The sequence below is a fragment of the Coffea arabica genome, chromosome 6e (genome assembly GCF_036785885.1).
Source record: "Coffea arabica cultivar ET-39 chromosome 6e, Coffea Arabica ET-39 HiFi, whole genome shotgun sequence".
NCBI classification, from domain to species: domain Eukaryota; kingdom Viridiplantae; phylum Streptophyta; class Magnoliopsida; order Gentianales; family Rubiaceae; genus Coffea; species Coffea arabica.
This window is the reverse complement of record NC_092321.1, coordinates 8,079,354-8,096,151: the sequence shown is the minus strand read 5'-3', so window position 1 is coordinate 8,096,151 and position 16,798 is coordinate 8,079,354. Positions and strand designations below refer to the sequence as shown.

Sequence of the window (16,798 nt, the reverse complement as noted above, 5' to 3'; positions counted from 1 at the left end):
ATAGTAGTTTGAAAAGTGACGAAGCACATTTTTGCTTTAACGCATCCTATGATTATCACTGGACACGTTTCAGAATCTGTGAGTTCAGCCAATGCAGCTGCTGGTTCATGCTTGAGTTGGTTTGGATCAGAATTTTAATTTGAGAATTACAAGTTGACATTATCACAGAAGAACAGATTTTGTTATCCATTGGAGACTCTTGAGCCTCAGGTTCTGTTTTGATGCTTCACAATAAATGGCTACAATGGGAGTTGGACCTCAGGAGATGCCGACCCCATCCCCATCCCAACATATGGGGCAGGAACAACGGGTCATGGGCGTAACAAGTTCCCATCGCCACAAATGGGGTGGGACATGGGAGGAGGCCGCCTCTACCTCTACCCCATTCCCGCTTGCGTTCAAGGACCGCTTACAGCCTGTACATTGTAAAATGACCACTCTCTAAATTCGTGCAACTGCCAAGGCAACAATGCTTTACTCAATGAAATTTCATACAACTGCGGTTTGTGTACGTGCGGAAATCTGGAGCTAATATTAGGATTTCCAGGCATCTGTTCCCTCTTTTTTTTTTTTTTTTTCTTTTGCAGTTCAAGCAACTTTCAAGTTCAAAGTATGCCTCCATTATTACATTTGTCCATAACATCAAACATACACTATAGTTATAATTCTATAGACCAACAAAATTCCGGCCTAAATAGTGCTAAAATTCCGCAAGCTTTCAGAGTACCAGCAGCTGGCCAATTGGGACCCTATTACACATGAATAACCATGAACCAAGAAATTATCAACCCCCACCCAGAAAGAATAGGAGCCAAACTTCCAGCAGCAGATCCCTGGCAGATTTTACTAGGACCAACAAACCACAGGTCTACGAAATTCCAGCCACCTTGAACAAGGTTGTCACTGATCTGTTTATTAACATCAAAGGAGGAAGTCAACATTATTCTGCCAGTTTAAATTGGATTCACTGGTAAACTCATGATTAAAAGAAAAGGTACCATTGTGGAAGAAGAGCTATCTCAATTTCTTGAAGCGATTTGCCTTTGGTTTCCATAACATTCCTCTTCACAAAAACCACCGCCATCAGGCAGAAAGTACCAAAAATGGAGTATAATAGCTGCGGTCCGATTTGCTCAAGCAGCGGCAAGAACATCAAGCCAACAAAGAAATTTAACACCTAAACAAAAAGCAACATCACATCATATAGCAAAAAACTCCTACAATTTCATTTATTATATTTTGAATTTTCATTAATCAACATAAAAGAAAGATTCATAGGGCAGGCCTAACATAAAATTGCCAATGATATGCCAGGCACATTAGCCTTGATAGCTCCTTATTTGGAGGTCCCAATTTTCAAATACAGGCATGCATAATAATGAAAGAGTAGTAAACTAGAAAAATTATTACCCAGTGGACTGACATACAAAATGCCATAGCTTTTGCCCTAATTCTGCTTGGTAATATTTCTGGGAGGAGAAGACTTGGAACTGGACCAGCTCCAGTGGCAAATGTCAAGACAAACCTGCACAAACAAGTCACAAAGTACTATTTCATCCTCTCTGCTGCCATCCTGATCAAATGTACTATTGATGCACTAAATCATTTAATTTCCAGAATTCTTTGCCGCCAAGTAAACCCCATAACAGCTCAAAAGCTGCTTGTGTGCATGGGCATGGCAATGTGAGAAAAAGAACCAGGACGGCAAACCCCAGCCTAGAGACAAAAGATAATAAATCCATTTCTCTACAGGTCAAATCTCAAGCAAGGGCATAAATCCCCCAAATAAACTGTAAAGTTTGAAATTAAGTGTCATTTGATAACTCCACTCTATATAGCAAGTCATCCATTAATCAAATGTTTCTCTCAGAATTTTCTTCTCAGCAGATACGTTCAGCAAAACAGGAATTGTCTTCTCGAATGCAAGTGCATATTATACTTACATCAACATGCTTCCAATAGACAAATAAAAGCTTCCAGAGGTTGATCCAGGCAAACTTGCAGCAAAAACTTGAAGAGCCATTGCTGCCGCCTGAACACGGCAGTTGAAGAGAATGATATTAGAAACAGAATCAAGGAGAAAATATATAACCTCAAAAGTCAAAAGCATCAAAAGTCAAAAGCTAAATGAATTAAGGCAAATTATAGGTTCACAGTTCTGCAAATAATTATTGTAAGCATGACAAATAAAGTGGGAATCAGATTTATATAATTGGCAGGGACTTCTATTTCAACAGCAATTTACTTAAAACGCTACTAGAATGATGTAGTTCAAGCTGTGGAAAAAGAATGGGGTAATTATGGAATTTTGGTACCCAACTATGATTTTCAAGCAGACAAACATAATACATTACTTCTTATTATTAAGATCTAGGGATTCATAGAGATCATGAATCAATTACGTATCAGCTTAGGAATTTCGTGACTCTCATAAAGGAAGTTGATGTGAACCTAAATCATATTACAAACAAATGATGTGCTTCCCAGGTTGCAAGGTGAACTAAACTTTCAAGTGCCCAAGCAAGTGCTTTACCATGCCAAAGAAGCTCCAAAGGAGAAGGATTCTCCTTCCCAGTTTGTCCATCAGTATAAGTGCAATAATGGCACCTGAAGAAAACAAAATATTCAGCTCAATCAACGAAATGGTATGTAAGTAATGAGAGTAAGATACCAGCTAGACATTGGATAATTAACAAATAAACATCTGTAGGAAGAGAGAGCCAGATGCTGAAAAATGAACGTATACCTGTTAAATTTGCAATTCCTACAAGAACATTTGCCAGGTTCGACGATACTCCAGCACGTCTAAATACAGTTGAAGAGAAATAAAACACAGCATTTATTCCAGATAGCTGTTGTAAAGCATATAGGGCTGATCCAATAAAAACAACTGCAAAAGGAATGAATAAATGACAAAGCACTTAATAAAGAAGAAACTAATTAATAAGAACTACAAAAGTTTTCACCAGACCAAGAAATCAACAAAGAAGCACAGATCTAACAGATACATTTTCAAAAGGCTAAGATTAAACAACTTTAACACGCAAACTAAAAGTGATACATTTGAGACATTGTATCTACCTCTGGAATGTCGACCGAGCATTAATTCGCTGAGATTTACACTATCAGCTTCATCACCTCTGTCTATCTTAGCCAATTCTGTAATTGCAGTTTTGACATGTGGAACTCCAAAAATCCTCCCAAATTCAGCTTCAGCTTCAGCAATTCGTCCTTGCTATGTCAATCAAGGGAAGAGATAAGCAACTAACAACAGAAAATGCAGTAGCAGTTTGTTCAATGTGATAAAGCAACATGATGATATCTTGTCAGGTTACACACTTCCAGTTGGAAACCACAGCAAATGATAGCAATAGTACAACTAAAAGGTGATAACTGTCAGAATTTATTCTTCCCAGCATCTGGCATATTACCAAAAAAAAGTTTTAAGTAACTAATCCAACCAATTATTAAGTCATATGCTTTTGGGGCCTTACCACACAAATCTAAATATCTGATCTGTTATCAACTCTTTTCAGAGAAATGTTCTCCATTAAATTACAACTTATCATACATTTTCTACTGACAAGATTCCATTCTGTCAAAAATCTTGTCCAAGTTAACCATCATCCATGAGTAACTATCACATAAACCAAGCTTATGCAGAATTAATCGGATAATATTGATCAAACACTAGTTGCCACAAAATCAACATCATGTTACTGAGAAGGATTAAATTAGGTACATGTGAATATAATTCACCATATGATTGTAAGTGGTAAGTAAACTAATCAAACAATGACCTAAAATGGACAGAAAATTGAAAGCATATGGTTTTTTAACTTTAGGAACTTAAAAATTAAAGACTGCAATCAATAGATATAGAGGCAAGAAGCAAAATAAGGTGACTAATGAAGACAATAATATCCTTCCACAAACCAGATTTCTTTTGTCCCAAAGTAATACAATTCCCTGTTTCATTCATGAAACGCACGTTATATGCTTACATTAACTCTCTAGAGACTTGTAATCTTCCGGACAAAAATTAGGAGGGAGAGGATATCTCAAGGAATAAAATAAATGAATGGTAAACAGTGATAATGAATCTAGAAAGTACACCTTATAAAGCCAATGGGGAGATTCAACACAAAACACCATGGCAAGGGCAAGAAGAGCAGCTGGTATTGTAGATATCCAGAAACAATACCGCCACCTGAGCACATATATTACAATAGCATAGATGAGACAGCAAACCGAGAACAAAGAGGTTCTTAAAAACATTGCACTACTCATTAAATGTCCTTACCAGCCAACGATACTCTTGACAGGAATTCCAACTAAAAGAGATGCCATCAATCCAAAACACAGAACTATTTGTATAAAGCTTCCATAAGTACCCCGTACATGAGCAGGAGAAACCTACTTCAGAAAATAAAATTAAGTACAAGAAAAGCTAATAGATAGGCATTCTGGTTTAGAAAGCAAAAACCATGAAAGAAATTATGTTAAAAACTAATATTTCCTATACCTCTGTCACGTAAAGAGATGCAACAGGTGGACCAACACCAAGTCCTATTCCAACTAAAAATCTTCCTAGAAGCATACCCACCAGTGTCCTAGTTGTCGCCCTGGAAATGCATGTATTAGTACCTTTTGTCAAGTCAAAAGCAAGATATCCTCAAGGAAGCCACCCAATCCAAATTGGAAGCTGCAAATAGGATTGGTCGATGCATAACTAACCATGAGAAAGTGACAATCTGATTTCCAACAAATTGAAAGGAAAAGTTCTTTAGAAATCTATCCCTTTTTTCTAATGAAAAGGTAGCCAAATTTTCCTATATGTCAAACCAAAAAAAAAAAAAAAAAGTAGGCAGTTTCTAATCTTCTCTCTTTCAGATGGCCATTCCATTTACTGAACATCACCAAATTGAAATAGCTAAGTGTCATAAGAGCGTTTCCAGAGGATAAAGGAGTAAAGCAACAAGAGTAGGCATCTGCATGAGAATCACAGAATAGAAAAGAAAAGACAGAAGCATGGCCAAGTATATCCCTAGAAAAGCAATGCAAGAGCTAAGATCTGATATACAAATGGCTCAATATTTCATTGGTCATCCATAAAATCCATAAGAAAGATGCATAAAATAGATAGTTGAATGCTTCTATTTGACTGCTAATAGGGACCATGTATCAGGAAAAGTTTAGAATTTAATGCAAATGCACCATGTGGAAACAAGACTACGCCTGCAAACTAATCCAGATAATAAAACTCAGTTGAGGAATTTATCTTAGAAAATGCAAACGCAGTGCATTGACATCTGGTCAATAATATCTGATTGTAAGGTCTCAAGCATGCAAGTTTGTCTGCATTGGCGAGTAAGCCCCATTGCATTTTGACCAAAACCATAAATAGCAAGTGTCATAGGACAAACTTATTCGATTGAAAATGAGATTCAATCAGAATATATGGTAGGAAAATTTTGACTCAACTAAAAATGGAATTTGCCAGCAACAGCCATACTTGTTCAGTAAAAAATTGGGCCGCACTAAAAGGGCAGGCATTGTCAAAAGAAAATATAAGTGCATAATATAGAGGAATAAACAGAGCAAATAATCTTGATAAAGGGAAAGCAACCAGTATTTAGATTCTAAGGTATCACAAGAGACCTTTAACGAAAAATAACTAAGCACAAGAACTTTAGTACTTACGATAGAGCGGAACCGACTATCATGGGCAATGCACACAACTGAAATGCCCTTCGACGCCCCACTCCATCAGCAATCCAGCCACTGGCAAGAGATCCAAGAAAAGCACCAGCCAGGCATGTACTTACAACAAGACCTTCATATTCAAAGTACAAACAGGATGAAAACCAAGATGCTGCATCCATTTTCAATTTAAAACCAATATTGTAGAAAACTTTCTGGTACAATGAAATGTATTTTACCTTCCTCTAATGTGTTTCCATTGAAACCAAGATCCGAAGCAATGCTTTCGAGCGGTTCATTAACTACTCTGTGAATATAGAAGTTCTTAATCAAACGTAAAAATAAATGTATGTATTTGAAAGGAAAAAAGAAAACTTGAGATAAAAACCAACCCAAGATGGTAGCCAAACAAGAACGAGACAATTGTTGCCACAAGAACATGTGGGAAAGAAAGCTTCCAGGAGGGAGTTGAAGTCTCTTGTTCCATACCATTCTCCAGAAGGGCTACAGGATTTACAAGAAGTCAGATCAAATTCCTTACAAACAGAGGATAAGTAACTTGGTGTATATCCAAGAAGTCAGGTCTCTTTCTTTTTCTTCCTCCTCATTTTGTTTTCTATTTTTTTGTTGGATGATGTTTTAGCAAGAATGTGTACGCCATGCTAGACGTTCTGCTGGATTTAAAAGCAAAGGTCACTGCTAGCACAGAGTAGGAACAGTGTGTTATGTGTCCAGAACAAGAGCTCAGTAAGCACACAGCACATATGTGACTAATATATGCACAACGTTTGTAAATAAGCCATCAGGTTCCATAAAAAAGTAGGCAACTATAACAAAACTCTCGATCAAGGAAGAGAGAGACACACACGCACAAACTTACCAGAATTGTCATCTATGTCAAAGGAATCCATGTTATCTGTCGATGTTCCACGCTTGTACATCGAGGAACCATGCAAGCGCCCTAGCATACCACGACTCTGCCCGTCTTGTCCTGCCTCAAAATCACCTTATTTCATCCGCGGTGAAACCCAACTCCTAAAATCCAACTTCCAACATCATTACCAGTCCATCTTAGTTGAGGCATTAATATCCGTATAATAGTACCGTTTGCCATTGCTAATGAGTTGCGGCAACGATAATCAACACACCAAAGTAAAGTACACAACTAAACTAACTACATTGACGCCTAGAACGGTAGAACCCCATTAGGGAGTTCTTTTTCTTTTTCTTTTTTTTTTTGGTTTTGGGGGGGGGGGGGGGGGGGGGGGTGGGTTTGTTAAGAAATCGGGATTCCAAGGAATGTGATGAAAAAAACCAGTTTCACCATATCACCTGAATAATTCTTTCACTCTATTTTCTATTTTGAGGGAAAAAGGAACAATTTTTCCTTAGTTCGTGCAGATTTATAAGCTAAAATATGCCAAAGCTTCAAGTCAATAATTATTAAGTACACTTTTTTCTCGGAAATCTTGAACAGCTAACAGTAGCCACTAGAACAATCTTAGAGCTAGATTTCAGATGCCAATTAGATCACTTTGCACAAACTCAAAAGTACTGCTGAAATCTTAACTAGTACTATCTTAAGAACGTTAAGAAAAATCATCAGACTAACAAATTTCATCACCCTGCAAAATCGCACTTTGGACGATGCATGATCTCAGACATAAGCACCCTTTCTACTTTTTCAAGTGTAAAAGATACAGTTTCAATTTCTGAGGAACCCTTTTTTTCTTTCAAGAAACTGATGTGAATCTGATTTACCTTTTCGATCGTTCAGTTAAATCGGTCCAAAATCCTTCCCCAGTAGTATTATCTGCATAAAACCATGCCTTTACACCAAGTGAACCGTCCGGGAAGCTCTATGATGCACACCTCTAATGTGTGTTTGGTGTGAGTTTTGGGTCGGGTGGGGGAGCCTTAACTGTTTTTTCCACCAACTCTCCGTTATAAGATCAGCATGTGACCTAAAGTGAAGAGACCTATTGCCTAAAGGTGTACTTCAATTTTCATTTTGTCATCGTCAGAATTCAGCAAAATGGGAAAATCCCACCTCCGCTTAATCTCTTTTGTATTCTAGCTAGCGCATGTAGCAGTAATTCTTTTGCTGGACCAAACCCCGTGCGTATAAACCGCAACCCTTTTCTTTTCTGTGACTTCTGTAGATTCACTTTACCCGAGTGACTGTGGTGGCTCTTTCGTATTGGTTTGGTCTTGGAGTGAGAGGCTGCCGTGACTGTGAAGAATAAAAAATGATTAAGTGATCTAATTAAATAAAGTGCGCGAACATGTTTGTCGTTAAGGTTCAGGTGGGCCTTCTATTGTAAGCTTTTGCTTTCCCAAGGTACTCTCATTGCAGTACGCGGAAGTCCCCAGTCCCACGTGTCGGCGAGGAGAGAAGTCTGGAAGGGAGTAGAGCTGTTCCTTTGGCAAGGGTGATATGTCATTCAAGTTATGTTCGACGGCTGATTACCATGCAAGGTGTCCGGTTGGAGGTGCAACCCTGAGACTTTTGATTGCAGTGGATCGAAACTCTTGTAGTTGAAAGAATTGGTAACGTGTACGATGGAAAGACTACTGTCACGGAAAGAAGCGACAGAAAAATGGGGCCAGGCGTCCCCTCTGTGGACTTTGGCTTCCATCCCGTTCTCTCTCTGCGGTGACTGCTCCGCAACTTTCATTCATTGCTCCGTCCTTAGCCCCTCTAGGGGCCACACTTGCGGGGTGATTTAATCGAGCGTGCAAATTTAAAACATCGGGTCTGCTTGTTATTTTAATATACGTGGAGCTTACGATAACATTCTTCAAAAATAATTTTAAAAATATCTAATTTATATAGCGTTAAATACATTTAATTAGAGATAATTTCTATCACGACTGACTATCATCAATATCACCACCTTCACCGTCCCCTCTTCATCTCTCATCTCCCTCCTTTCGTTCCGGCTTTCCTCCTCCTTTCTTTTCCTCCCCTCCATCCCCGTCCCTCCGCCAAACCTCCCCTCCGTTCCCTCCCCCACCAAACCTCCCCTCCCTTTTCCCCTTCTAAACGCAACCTTTGGTCATAATCAAAGATTCTTCATCCGATCATTTTCTAATCACGGCCTTCCAGTCGCAACCAAATTTGAGAATGAAAAAGGATGAAGGGGGAAAGGGATGAGGAAGGGGAAGGGAGAGAGGATGGTGACAATGATAGTGGCAACGGCGATGGTGGTGGAGATGGGCGGTAGTAGCATATAGTGTTATTTTTATATTTTAAAAATATCTCAACACGTTTCATACATAAAAACACTTAATTTAGTAGCATAATACATTTGAATTATAAAAGAAAATAAACCGTAAGAGTAATTAATGGTAGTGTTTAAAATTGATATAAACTGGAGTATATCAATACCAAACCAACTTGCCTAGCTTTAGGCGAATTGACGACCTAATAACAATAGTCATATTAGAGGTGGCAATTTGGATTGAAATCCATTTATCCATTCATATAATTCATAATTAAATAGATTTGGATTATTCATTTATAGTATTGGTTTTAAATGGTTGATCAAAGTAAAACCATTAAATTAAATGGATTTATATGGATTATCCATAAAAACCATATATATCCATTTACTTAAAAACCAAATAAAATTGAAGTTTTGGTGGATAGAGAATTGGGGATCAACTGTGACCGGATTGAGGTGGGTGAGATGCTCCAAGTTGCTCTACTTTGCACTCAATACCTCCCCGCCCACCGGCCTAAGATGTCGGATGTGGATCGAAAGCTTGAAGGAGAGGGCCTAGCAGAAAAATGGGCAGCCTCCCATAATTATACAAATCAAGGCACAAACCTTCCCACCCTCAAGGCTGTTTTGTGTTTTACCATGTATGTATATATCGTTTCAGTCAGAGATACTGATTGCTCCAATGAGTAAATAATATTTAAATGGATTATAAATGGATAATTGGTTTTTATTTAATCCATTTAGATCCATCTATTTAAATCCATTTATTAAATGGATCTAAATGGATTGGATAAATTTCATCCACCATCCATTAAGTCAAAACCAATTATGAACCATTTATCCGTATTGCCACCTCTAAGTCATATCATACTAGTATCTTGCCCCGTGCCTTAGTACATTCTTTTTTATTGTGTATTTGTGTAAACATTAATAATTTAAATAAAAAATTAACAACGATCCCACAAATTTTTTATATTAATTTTAGCAAATTGATGTATCCTAAATGCTAACTATCATACTAATTCTTAGAAACTTCCTTACATACATTTACTATAATATAATAGAATTCATCAAATATTGTAACATATGTCAAAAATCGATATATATTCTCTTTTTTATATATAGATATTCTTTTAGATAATCAAAAATTTTATAGTCACTATAAATCTATAACTACATATTCATACTTAATTAAAAGTACAAAAGATCTAGTAATTTATTTTCTTAATCAATAAATATTCAATTTTCAGCAATATTGATAAATCTATTAGTGTAACAGTTAATTTTTTTTTTTTGTAGACTAAGTTAATTCATCTGGATAAAAATTTTGTACCAAATTATAAAAAAATTTGATTTTTTGTTAAAAGAAAAGGAACCATAAGAGCAAATAACTAAATCTATTAAAAAAGATAAAGTTGTTTGAGGAGAAAAAAAAACTATAAGGAAAATTAATTATAAAAAAAAAGGTGGATGCAAATATGGGCGAAACCTAAGTATCCAAATAATCAATTAATTCTTTTCAATTAGTCATGCCACCTAGAAGAAAGAATATGAATAATTAAAATGACAACTTTCATACATATATTACATACATACATATATATATGTATAGTGGTAAGATTATGGAAATCCAAAAAAATTTACATAAATGCCCATTAATTCATGTTTAATAAATATATGTAACTTTTCATGCACTTGGATAAATATTTTCACACAAGAAATCCTTTGTTTCTATTTTATTTTTTTTAACTTCTAATTTTTTAGTGGCTATTGTTGGTGGCGCTTGCTGCAACCATTACCATCTCCCACTTTCCTACAGTATTCTAAGTTCTAACGACTTTAACACGTGTATGAAAGTGGTGGCAATAACCAACTTCTAGGGGATACTAAGGGTTTTTGGTGACAGCATGATATAGTACAAAACGTCTGTTATTATAACAAATGTAAATATTAATATAGTGAATGTAGATACTAACATAACATGATGATAAAATATAACAAAATTTTGAGCATAAATTTCAATGAGAGCTAAAAATTATTGTACATATATTTTTACCTATTATTGTGTTGGCATCTACTTATATTATTTTAATTCATACATTTATTTTTGCAGTACTTACACCATATCCCATCGTCACTGCCAGTGACAGCAGATACCCCTCGGTTTTGTGAGGGGCAAACATTTTACACTGCAAAATTTAAAAATACACTAAAATATATGTCCTACTAGAGATATGTTTTTTTATTGTCAAAACGTTAGCTTTATATATATATCCGTAAACTTTACAGTATTTGGACAAGGGTCCAATCAAACGGACAAACTGTCCCACAAGATCACTGATGCCTAGCATCTAAGATTGGGATTCACCCATTATTCGTCTACCCAGATGTTTAGAGCATAAATGCTCAACTTAATACATTCTAATTTCCTAGAGTTGGCAAAAAAGATGGAGCACTGATGAAACAAAGTACAGATTGATCTAATGTCCTCTATTAATGTAGCCATCTGCTGATTGTTGAGCCTTGATTCCTTTATGGCATCTACCAGCTTGCGGTTGTCCAGTTCCATTCTGATGTTCCTCCAGCCTTGGCTTCCAGCTTTCAGTAGAGCTTAGCCTAACTGCAACAGCCTGGTCTTGTAAAGTGTCGCCTGATGAACATTCTCTGAGTGCCCAAATTGCTTGCAATCTTCCCATGTTGTCTGTTGCTGAGATTCCGATCCCTACTGCTGCTTGTCCTTTGTCCAGACTGGTGTGGATCTTTAATATCAATCCAGAATGGCTCTCATTTTGATTCCTACTAGAGATATGTACCACCTTCAAACTCTGCATGGGAGGTTAGTGCAATTTCGAAAAGTAGAAGTGAGGACTCCGTGAATTGGTAAATGTTAGGGGAGGTTTGTGCAACTTACCCGTACCCTAAAGTATTTTCAATTTGGCGTGTTACTCCAGAACCTAATATTCATACATAAATTTACGGCTTGCTAAATTTAGACGGGCCAAAAATATTCACACAAAATTCACGGCAAAAAAAATAAAGACACACACCGAACGGTGTTTCTGCGGGTAATATTCGAGAGAGAGAAATATAGAGCAGAGCGACGGAAAGACGGAAGCAGCAGCGATGGGGTCACGTGAGAAGGACCATTCGACGCCGCATCAACCTCTGCTGAGCAGCCTTGTGGTTCGGCCAACTGACAGCGGAGGTGGCGCCGGAGGCGGCGGTGGAGGGGCTGGAGCCACAGGTGCTGGTGGAGCAGGCAGCGACTACGAGCCTGGGGAAGTTCGTCGCGATGCGCCACCTCCTTACTCCCGCTCCGATCGCTTCGCTGACGACCATGGTTTGTCTTTATAATTTCCGTTTTGGCTCGAATTCGCTGTTACTTTCAATTGTGTAAATTTTAAACCCTAGACCAGTCGTGAGTGCAGATATTGATAAATTTGAGATACTGTTTGTTAAGTGTTTATCCGGCTGTCTTTTTTTTTTTTCCCTATAGCTAATTGAATTGGATTGTTAAAATTTTGAAGCTGATTTAGAGCTAGTAGCAATTAGTTCTTTATTATGCTTCAATGACGTCGGATGCATTCGGAGTTTTTTAACATGCTAATTGTTGTTATACCATTCCCTTAAGGGTTTGCCTTTGTCAAGTTCGAGATGGGTGATTTACGGATAAGAGATGCGATAGAACATAAATCTATCCTTTATGGATTAATCTAAAAAAACCCAAAGTTTCCGAGTAAATTATGTAATATCAAAGTGGCATGTTATGTGTGTTTAGTTTTGCTGAAATGGATTTTGTTAGTATTGCATGTTTTCTGGTGTTTTTTGTATTTTGGAACATTTGATGGTGTTCTGTTTTTCTTGCTTTATTTTTTGCAATTACTTCTCTCTTATTCTGGTAGGAAAAACTCTCATCTCGAATCTGCTATATTATAAAAGGGAATGCGTGATGGTTTTTCCTCACCTTCTTGGAGATTTGTACATGTTCATGGGCATGCATTTGTTGGTTTTTGATAAGCTACCTGTTATAATAAGGAGAATAAAATAAGTTATGATGAGAAACTGAATTTGGTGCAGAAGTCTAGACTGTTGCTTCTCCTGGTAGTGGAACATTCACAATATAGTTCGCATTTTTCTACTTATACTTTTTGCTATATTGTAGTTTTATTTTTAAAGGACATCTTGGTTCTGTTGCAATTTCTATGTAACAAGCTGGGATGTCTTTAAAAAAAAAAAAAAAAAAAAAAACTTTCAGCCTTCTGTGTGCTTTCTTTGCATTTATATCTTTTGTGCTTTGCTATGAGCTATGCATCTAAGTGAACTATTGCTGTAATGAGGACTCTGCTTCTTCTGAAAATATTTTGTAATATTGATGCTAGCATTTCTAGTTGAGTAATTAATATTTTCTTTCCTGATAGTAGAAAAGTGGGTATACACACAAATCTTTGTTAATCAGTATGGTCAGTCATTCTACTAAGCAATATGTCCTATATATAAACGTACTGGAAATACCTAGGCAAGTCTTCACCCATCATTACGCTTCGTTATATTGTGTCTCGAGCACAACAACTTTTCGAGTCTTGGATAATGAATGAAGTATGGTGTTGTGTTTTACAGCTTTGAATGTTGCCTGGTGCAAGTACTTGGAACTTGAGAAGGCACGTCCATGTGACTGCTGATACTGGAATATAGTCTGGGTATTGGTTATTTTGGGGTTTCATAATATGTACAAGGAAAACAAACAGGGTATGACTATATTGCCGGCTAAAGTAGGTGAGGTTATTGTGCTTGGATGTGGGTTTGAGGGTTTATTCTTCTAAAATTGGTTTGCTGCTATGTAGATTATCAGATTAAAGTTTCTTATAGAAGAGTTTGATATGGTTGGCAAATTGGTCAAAGACGACGCTTATGTACAACCATCATGCAGTATTCATACTGGAAAATGCTTGTGGTGGCATTCATAGTTCCAATTAACAGTTTGTTGACTTATGTAAGACTAATTGTGAAGTCAACAGATATTAAGTACTCTATTAAGAAACACATTATTAGTGGTAACATATGCAATTTCATTGGTTCCAGTATTGTGAGCTGAGCGGGTTGATTGGTGACATTCTGTTTTCATTTCTTCTTGGTGCCTTAAATTTGTTGAGAGGCCTGCCTAGGATTGCCAGAAGACTCGTATGGGTATTATTACATCGTGAGAGCGAATGGTTTACTTCTGGTTTATATAGATTTGATGGCTGTTGAATGACAGTTTGAGGTCAAAGACATATTGAAACATACGGGTTCTGCATTTTGTTTGATATTTGCTCCAATTGGTGAAGTGCAGAAGAAGGTCACGTGTCATGAATCATTTGCTCTCTTGTTTCTGCTGGGTATTGTTGTGGTTTGACTTATTGGGTTGAATTCTATATGAAAATAGCTGGCTGGTATCAAAAGGAATTCAGACAAATGGATACTGGTCTATTATTTTAGTTATTCATCTTCTCTCTAGACCCTTTGGCTTTTTGTTTCTTGTTCTTCATGTGAGCTGGTGGGTTTTGCTGATTCATTTTGGTGGTGCTTTTGAACATGGATTTTGGGTATTCTCTTAGTAATCTTCTGCGCTGGTTCCGTACATGTGGGACTTTCCGTACATGTAGGTGACTGGTAAGTATTTGGTTGAGCATGGACTTTTTCTGGTGGGACCAGTTTAGGGGAAGATTAGTTTAATCAGTTTACAAGGTTGAGGTGTGGAATGGGCTGTTTGATTCAGTTGTTATAACTGGTAATGTTGGGTATGTACCAGTGCAGTAACATCAAAGGCTGTCTGTGGCTGACCATCTAACTCATATCTAGGTTAGCCTTTTAGTTTTGCTATTGTTTCAGAAGAGGATGCCTGAGTGACGGTAATGTGTTTTTGGGTTTAATTGAATTTTTTGTCGGCATTTCAAAGTCACAAAATCTGGTTTTGTTAGGATATTTACTTGGTATCTCACTTAGGTAACTGGGTGTTTCTTATCTTGGGGTTCACTGGCTTCTTTCAGGCTATAGAATGCGTGCAGGTTCTGTTTCTCCAGTGCGTCATAGACCAGACAGTCGCTACAGTCCTGAATTTGATCACTCAGGTGTTCCTCCTCGCAGCCGAGGTTATGGTAGTGGGCGAGATCATGGTAGATATCGAGACTACTCACCATCGTATGGTCGCGGAAGGGATGGTTCTAGGTTCAATGGAAGAGGTTTTGATGGGCCTGGATATGGTCCAGGTCCCTTTAGAGGTGAAGTTGTGCCCAGAAATAATCCAAATGTTCGCCCAAGAGAAGGAGATTGGTATTGCTCTGAGTAAGTTCCTGTTGACTCTCCACCTTGTTTATTCTTGCACACCATTCTTTCTGTATTACTTCCAAAATTTTAAAAAGGTGTTGTCTAGCACAGAAATTAGTAAGTAATGCATATTTAAGGGCATTTCTGGATGTGATCATTCTATTTTGCATTTTGCAGGCATGCAGACAAACTTCTTATCCATTTTACTTTTGTCTCCTCTCTCACTTGGTCTTGTCAATGTTGCAGATGTAACAACCTGAACTTTGCGAGGAGGGAGGTGTGTAACAACTGCAAGAGGCCGCGGTATGCTCCTGCTAGGAGTCCTCCTCGGAGGGGTTATCCTGCTCCGCCACTTCCCCCTCGACGCTTTCCTGGTCCTCCATCTGATCGTTCTCCAGGAAGGATGATGAATGGCTATCGGTCACCTCCTCGTGGTTGGGCTAGAGATGAGCCTAGAGATTTCAGAGCTGGTGGACCTCCTTATCCTAGACATGAAGGCAGATTTCCTGATCCTATGTTTCGCAGAGATAGACCAGATTATGCAGAAGATGATTATCGTGAGAGAAATAGGTTTGATAGACCCATACCACTGGACTGGGCACACAGAGATCGTGCAAGGGATAACCTCTTCAATGAGAGGAAAGGATACGAGAGACGACCACCATCTCCTCTGCCAACAGCACTTCCTCCACGTGGCCAGTGGGGTCGTGATGCTAGGGAGAGAAGTCGTTCTCCACTTAGAGGCGGTGCACTACCTAAAGATTATCGTCGAGATATGTACTTAGAGCGAGGTCGAGATGATCGGCGTGGTATGGGGCGTGATGGATATTAGCACGTTAGCTCTTCTTGGTGTTATTGATACTTCAGGTTAAACAGATGTAATTTACTACTATCTGGTTAAGTAGAGGCAATAGCTTTGCGCTTGGAATTTTAGTACTTTTTCATGGTTTTTGATGTAATTAGGCCTAGATTTTTCTCCCGGCGACCTTCAGCTACTTTGTGTTGGTAATGGGTGTTTGGCGTGTCTGCCAGCACTTTGCTTTCTACAGTGTTCGTCCAAGACCAAGTGGTCTTCTCTTACTACTCTCTAGTTTTTAGCAGTCTGCCATTTTGGAATTAGAAGCCACAGGCTGGTACTTGTATTGAGCAGAGGACGGGCAGGGGCAACTTCTAGCTGCTCCATCTCTGAGTAACTTGCGGATCAGGCAGCTGATACCGTCTGTTATCCCTGGCCATTACTGAAGTGGGTTATTATTTCATCGCCGATATTGCGGTACCTTAGGAAGAAAAAAAGATCGTTTTTGGTTTCAGCGCGCGACTTTTCTTATAATCTGTGACCGGCGTGTTAAGTAGCCCGAGGAAGGGTGCCGTCTGCTAACCTTTTTTTTTTTTTTTTTTTTGGTTCTGGGTCTCTCTCTCTCAATGTTTTTTATCCAGATGAAAATTGAAGCCCATCCACATTATTATTTTCGGGTTTCCTAATTACTAATTAGTATCATTTTCGGGAATGATATGATTGCTCTGATTGTGAAAAATTGACTTTGGGTCGGCAGTTGCTGCTCCCT

The 16,798-nt window shown here is 38.0% G+C and overlaps 2 protein-coding genes across 2 annotated transcripts; one reads left to right on the top strand and one right to left on the bottom strand.

Moving 5' to 3' along the window:
• Positions 1 to 446: 446 nt before the first annotated feature.
• Positions 447 to 7,674, bottom strand: LOC113695186 (probable plastidic glucose transporter 2). Its single transcript, XM_027214190.2, has 15 exons — positions 7,465 to 7,674; positions 6,584 to 6,738; positions 6,096 to 6,207; positions 5,943 to 6,010; positions 5,704 to 5,836; positions 4,526 to 4,625; positions 4,304 to 4,416; positions 4,117 to 4,210; positions 3,082 to 3,235; positions 2,747 to 2,890; positions 2,534 to 2,607; positions 1,944 to 2,032; positions 1,411 to 1,525; positions 999 to 1,177; positions 447 to 908 (listed from the first exon to the last, which is right to left on the bottom strand). Coding segments are annotated over exons 2-15 (1,464 nt in total). The 5' UTR covers positions 6,672 to 6,738; positions 7,465 to 7,674; the 3' UTR covers positions 447 to 907.
• Positions 7,675 to 11,913: 4,239 nt separating this feature from the next.
• LOC113695925 (uncharacterized) lies at positions 11,914 to 16,277 on the top strand. The gene is made up of 3 exons (XM_027215147.2): positions 11,914 to 12,270; positions 14,957 to 15,251; positions 15,480 to 16,277. Exons 1-3 carry the CDS (start codon positions 12,054 to 12,056, stop codon positions 16,063 to 16,065), a joined length of 1,098 nt encoding a protein of 365 aa, XP_027070948.2. The 5' UTR covers positions 11,914 to 12,053; the 3' UTR covers positions 16,066 to 16,277.
• The last annotated feature ends 521 nt before the right edge of the window (positions 16,278 to 16,798 follow it).